Source organism: Babylonia areolata, chromosome 1 (assembly GCF_041734735.1).
Source record: "Babylonia areolata isolate BAREFJ2019XMU chromosome 1, ASM4173473v1, whole genome shotgun sequence".
Lineage (NCBI taxonomy): Eukaryota > Metazoa > Mollusca > Gastropoda > Neogastropoda > Buccinidae > Babylonia > Babylonia areolata.
In genome coordinates this window covers 100,004,080-100,010,067 of record NC_134876.1, presented here as the reverse complement: position 1 = coordinate 100,010,067, position 5,988 = coordinate 100,004,080, and the positions used below count along the sequence as shown (strand labels likewise).

At 41.7% G+C, this 5,988-nt stretch overlaps 1 protein-coding gene across 1 annotated transcript; it reads left to right on the top strand.

Moving 5' to 3' along the window:
* The first annotated feature begins 301 nt into the window (after window positions 1-301).
* LOC143293525 (uncharacterized) lies at window positions 302-5,713 on the top strand. The gene is made up of 6 exons (XM_076604476.1): window positions 302-457; window positions 1,900-2,013; window positions 2,738-2,825; window positions 3,486-3,662; window positions 4,044-4,132; window positions 5,693-5,713. The coding sequence occupies exons 1-6, from the start codon at window positions 302-304 to the stop codon at window positions 5,711-5,713; spliced, it is 645 nt and encodes a 214-aa protein (XP_076460591.1).
* Window positions 5,714-5,988: the final 275 nt, after the last annotated feature.

The window sequence follows — 5,988 nt, the reverse complement described above, 5'->3', positions numbered from 1 at the left end:
ACACGATGAAATAAGCATCTTGACTTAAGTTTGGCCTAAACAACCTGTACTTAATATACACAGTATCATTATCTGCATGTCCTACATCTTGCACTGACCAGCAGGTTCCCTCTACTCCTCGCAATCTCGCCAGTTTCGTAAAAAAAACTATAAAAAAAAAATGGAATGGTCAGGCAGATAACAGCGAGGGCGAGGGAAGTATATATATGACCAACCCTTAACCTCAAGCCTCAGACTTTCGTTTCTTTCTCTTCCTCGTCTTCTTCCTTCTGGGTAGGTCGTCATTCAGCACTGAGTCGTGATGTGGGCAGCGTGGGTCGGTTTGATATTGACAGGGGTGGCCGGCAGCCTGGCTGCCGAACCCACTAGATGCTGTTTGGACAAACAGTACTCTGCGAGGCTTGGAGTCGTTGGCGAGGTGCTGGCTGATGACCCCAGCAATGCTGCTTTCATCGATGTGAGTTGATGGATGATAAGGTTGTTGGTGGTGCTGGTGGTGCTCTCTCTCTCTCTCTCTCTCTCTCTCTCTCTCTCTCTCTCTCACACACACACACACACACACATATATATATATATATATGTATATACATACATGTACTCTCTGTGTGTGTGTGTGTGTGTGTGTGTGTGTGTGTGTGTGTGTGTGTGTGAGAGAGAGAGAGAGAGAGACACAGAGAGAGAGAGAGAACTATATGTGTTCAGGTATACAAGTGCGAAATTCCATTCATTTGCAAAAGTAGATATGACTTATATTTTCGTGAACAGTTGAAATAAACAGGCATTCCCATGTTGGAGGAATACTAGTCAAACAGAAAAACTATAAGATTGAAGATATAGAAGACAGTCATGAAGTTCACCTGGGTGACTTTACGTAATGCCGGTTTGATGTGTCTGATAAATCATATATATATATATATATATATATATATATATATATATATATATATATATATATATATATATGCATGTATTTGTATTTCCTTTTTATCACAACAGATTTCTCTGTGTGAAATTAGAGCGCGTCGCTATACTACAGCGCCACCCATTTTTTTGTATTTTGTCCTGCATGCAGTTTTATTTGTTTTTTCCTATCGAGGTGGAATTTTGCCAGGAACAACCCTTTTGTTGCCGTGGGTTCTTTTACGTGCGTTAAGTGCATGCTGCACACGGGACCTCGGTTTATCGTCTCATCCGAATGACTAGCACCCAGACCACCACTCAAGGTCTAGTGGAGGGGGAGAAAATATCAGCGGCTGAGCCATGATTCGAACCAGCGCGCTCAGATGCTCTCGTTTCCTAGGCGGACGCGTTACCTCCAGGCCATCACTCCACACACACACACACACACACACACACACACACACACACACACACACACACACACACACACACACACACACACGCACGCACGCACACACGCACATACACTATATATATAGAGAGAGAGAACGAACGAACGAACGAACGAACGAATATTATTGCTACTAAGCTGTTCATCCGATTCAGCAATGCGACACAACAAACATCAGTAAGCGGGACGCGATGTCCCAGACATGGACACCATGGCAATGTTTTGTTTGTTTTCAATGTACAGTCATATGAAACAATCATTAGTGTCAATATCCAGACTGTCCCTGATAAGCAAGAGAGAGAGAGAGAGAGAGAGAGAGAGAGAGAGAGAGAGAGAGAAATAGACAGATGGATACATAGATTTTATTTATATAAATATAAATATATACATATATATATATATATATATATATATATATATATATATATATATATATATATATATATATATATATATGCATATGTATATGTGTGTGTGTGTGTGTTGTTTATGTGTGTGCGTGCGTGCGTGCGCGCGTGCTCATCGTGTGATGATGGTTGTGTTTCCAGGGAACCATCAACATCGGACTGGACTACTACACTGACAGGTACGGGATGATTTCCCACTTCACTCAGCCTGACGGCTCCGTCAAGACAACTTACGAGCTGAGAGACTATGCCACGGTACACCCACCTCTGTGTTCTCTTGTCGTTCTGTGTGTCTGTGTCACTGCCTGTGTCTGTGTCTCCGGAGGTCAAAGACATTGTGTGTGTGTGTGTGTGTGTGTGTGTGTGTGTGTGTGTGTGTGTGTGTGTGTGTGTGTCATTGTCCGTGTGTTTCTGTCTCTATCTTTGTGTGTGTCTGTCAGTCTCTGTGTGTGTCTGTTAGTCTGTCTGTCTGTCTGTCAGATCATGAAGGATTCCCTGAAGATATCGATTTCCCTCTCTCGCTCTCTCTCGTTCTCACCTCACACATACACACACTCTCTCTCTCTCTCTCCCACCTCACACACACACACACACACACACACACACACACACACACACACACACACACACACACACACACACACATACACACACACTGATAATTATCTATCATCTATCTATTCAGACTTTAAGTGTCGTGCAATTGATATATAAATCGTGACATGAAACCCTTCGGGGGATCAGCTAGAAATTCAATTAACCAAAAAATGATAAACTGTGCTTTTTATGGGGATGTAAGAATGGATTCCTATGTGAAAATGTTTGTTTGTATTTTGGTGTGTGTTTTTTGTTTTTGTTTTTGGGGGGAGGGGGGTTGTTTATTTTTTTTTATGTGTATAATGCGTTGTTTTGAAAATGGAAAATACTGAAAAGAAGACGAGGAGGGACAATGTATTGATGGTTCACTGATGGTCTGCAGAGACGTATATACACCAGAGTGAACAACGACACCTGTACCTACAAAGACATGGAGTCTTTCGACGTCATGAGGCCCCCTTGTATTCCAGGTATGAATGAAAGAATTTTCTTTAATGAGAGAAGTTGAATAAGCAAGGACGTGTTGTTGTTGTTGTTTTTCATCCGGTCCTCAGGGCAAAGAAATTAAACAAGCGAACAAAAGAAAAAAATAAATGCAATACAAGTGCTCAATAGAGAAAGAATATGAATTGTGATTGCCGGAGCCCCAGAACACATGCAGGTAAACCTCCTCACACTCCTCAAACAATCTTCCTGGCGTCATTGGTGCCGCTGGCTAGCCATGCTCTACAACGCAGTCATACAGTTGAAATCCAAATCGCGACGAAGACAAGACGAGACAAGACAGGACGTGTTTATTTCAGGAAATCCAGTGTAGGCACATGAAAATGTGACGTATTTCATGTAACTTATGATGCAACTCATTGTACGCATGAATATCATGCAATGTTTGTACTCATGAATGATTTACAATACCCATACCCAAACCACATGGCGAACCAAACACATAACACTCCTCATACATAGCATAACAAACACAGATAAAAGGAGACCGATATTGAAGGCGACATAAAAAAGGCCGTGAGGCTTAGGCAGTCAAATGCCAGTCCCTACACTACTACTATTACTACTACTACTACTACTACTACTACATAATACGTGGGAAGGTCCTTTCTTTTCTGTGCTTTCAGAGAGTGCTACTTACATCGGACCCTCCACGCTGGGCTACGGTCACCAGAGCATGAACCTTCACACCTGGTCCTTCCCTTACCAAACGGGAGTCAACAAAACCAGTCAGTTCTTCCTGTCCGTCACCGCGGACCACTGTGTGCCCGTCGTGGAGACCATCGTTGGAGAAATTGGCGGCGGTGAGTGGTGAAGGACTGCAGGGTGTGCAGCCTCCGTGTGGGCGATAGGTTGAAGCCATTGTCTGTGCAAATCATGAGGGGACACACACACACACACACACACACACACACACACACACACACACACACACACACACACACACATGTGTTCAATAATAAAGCCGATATTTTTTCATGATATACAGTAAAAATGCAATTTTTTATACACAGTTTTATTGTGTGTGCACATAATAAAGGCATAATGTTATTGCATGTAAAAAGTATAAGCATATAGACAGAATGGTGTTGTATAAGCAATTATAGTTAGTTACATAGACAGACTATAATTTTGTGTTCAATGGCAATGATGATACATGTTCACCTTGTGTGTGGAATGTGCAGTTCCTCTTGAGGAAAGCTTGTTCTTCGTTGACTATCACCCTGGCAACGACAGACTGCACAACCTGGACATTCCCCAGAACTGTCAACCCGTAAGTTGGTTTGCTTTTTAACTAGGTGGGACTCGTTTGTGTGAACACATACCCCGAGCTCTTACACGGATTTCTCTGCCTCACTTTGTCAGCAACTGTAATGCACAAGATACACAGACAGATTACGGGCTGAGACGGAAACTACAATAGGCAAGAGATAGGAAAATATTCCAAAAGATATGCAAACAAATAAACTGCTAAACCAAAAGCCTTCAGTCGGAAGGACTGTCTAAAAGCAAACACAGACATTATCAGTATCAGTTTCTAAGAGGTGTCAAAGCATGAGTATTGAGTCAAACACGTAGAAAGGCAGAACACAGAAGAGAAAAAAAACAAGAAAAACAAACAAAATGATGGACAAACAGGTGGATAGATAGAGAGAAAGTTGCGCAGACATGTTTAGAAACCGGAACCAGTTACAAGGTGGACAGAGAGAAAATGGTCATGTGTGGTTAACTCTCTCCATACGAACGGCGAAAGAGACGACGTTAACAGCGTTTCACCCCAATTACCATCATCAAAATATTGCAAGCGGAAGGCTCTTATACTGAAGACGTGGATGTTGACAAAGAATACCACAATTCTGACGACGGAAGTTAAAGGTTGGGTCATTTAGACACCCACTGGACATCCGAGGGGTCTGTGTAGAGGAGAAGAGAGGACTGGCCGTACTGAGTGAGTTAAAGCAAAGTGTAACTGTTTCTTTCATGAAACGCACCCAGAGCTTAGACAGAAGGTGCGCTACACAAATGTGCATTATCATTATTATTGTTATTATTATCATTATCATCATCATTATTATCATTATACATATTATGTACATATCTATAATAATTCATTCATTCATTTATTTCTATACCAATTCATTTTTCTATCCCTCCCCTCATTTATCTATGTATCTATTCATTTATGTATCTATCATCCACGTTTCTGCATGTTGGGTTAAATGATGCCACTGACATTCCTAAACCATCTGTCATTAAGTTCATTTTGCACTGACTGCATGCTGGGTTAAATGATGCCACTGACATTCCTAAACCACCTGTCATTAAGTTCATTTTACACTGACTGCATGTTGGGTTAAATGATGCCACTGACATTCCTAAACCACCTGTCATTAAGTTCATTTTGCACTGACTGCATGTTGGGTTAAATGATGCCACTGACATTCCTAAACCACCTGTCATTAAGTTCATTTTGCACTGACTGCATGTTGGGTTAAATGATGCCACTGACATTCCTAAACCACCTGTCATTAAGTTCATTTTGCACTGACTGCATGTTGGGTTAAATGATGCCACTGACATTCCTAAACCACCTGTCATGAAGTTCATTTTGCACTGACTGCATGTTGGGTTAAATGATGCCACTGACATTCCTAAACTACCTGTCATGAAGTTCATTTTACACTGACTGCACCCTTCACCTTCCTTCCTTTTTTCTTTCTTTCTTTCCTTTCTGCCTTACCTTTTTTTTAATTCCTTCCTTTCCTCTATTTTCCTTCATTTTTCTTTACAAGAATTCTGCGTTATATTCATCATAACTTCTGTCATTTTTCAGGCCCCATCAAGCCGAAAGTGAAAGTCGATTGGCTCTGAGAGTGACGAAGGTCCAGTGAGCCAATGAGTTGTCCCCCGTTCACACAGGAGATATATGATTGACGTGAATACTCTGCTCTTGTCATGGTGTGAACAATAAAGTCAGTTCGATGTCATGTTGTTTGCAGCAGCTTGTTTTCGAGCAGGGTGTGTGTGTGTATGTGTGTTGTGTGTGTGTGTGTGTGTGTGTGTGAGAGAGAGAGAGAGAGAGAGAGAGAGAGAGAGAGAGCGCACCAGCGTCTTTTCCTCTCTATTATT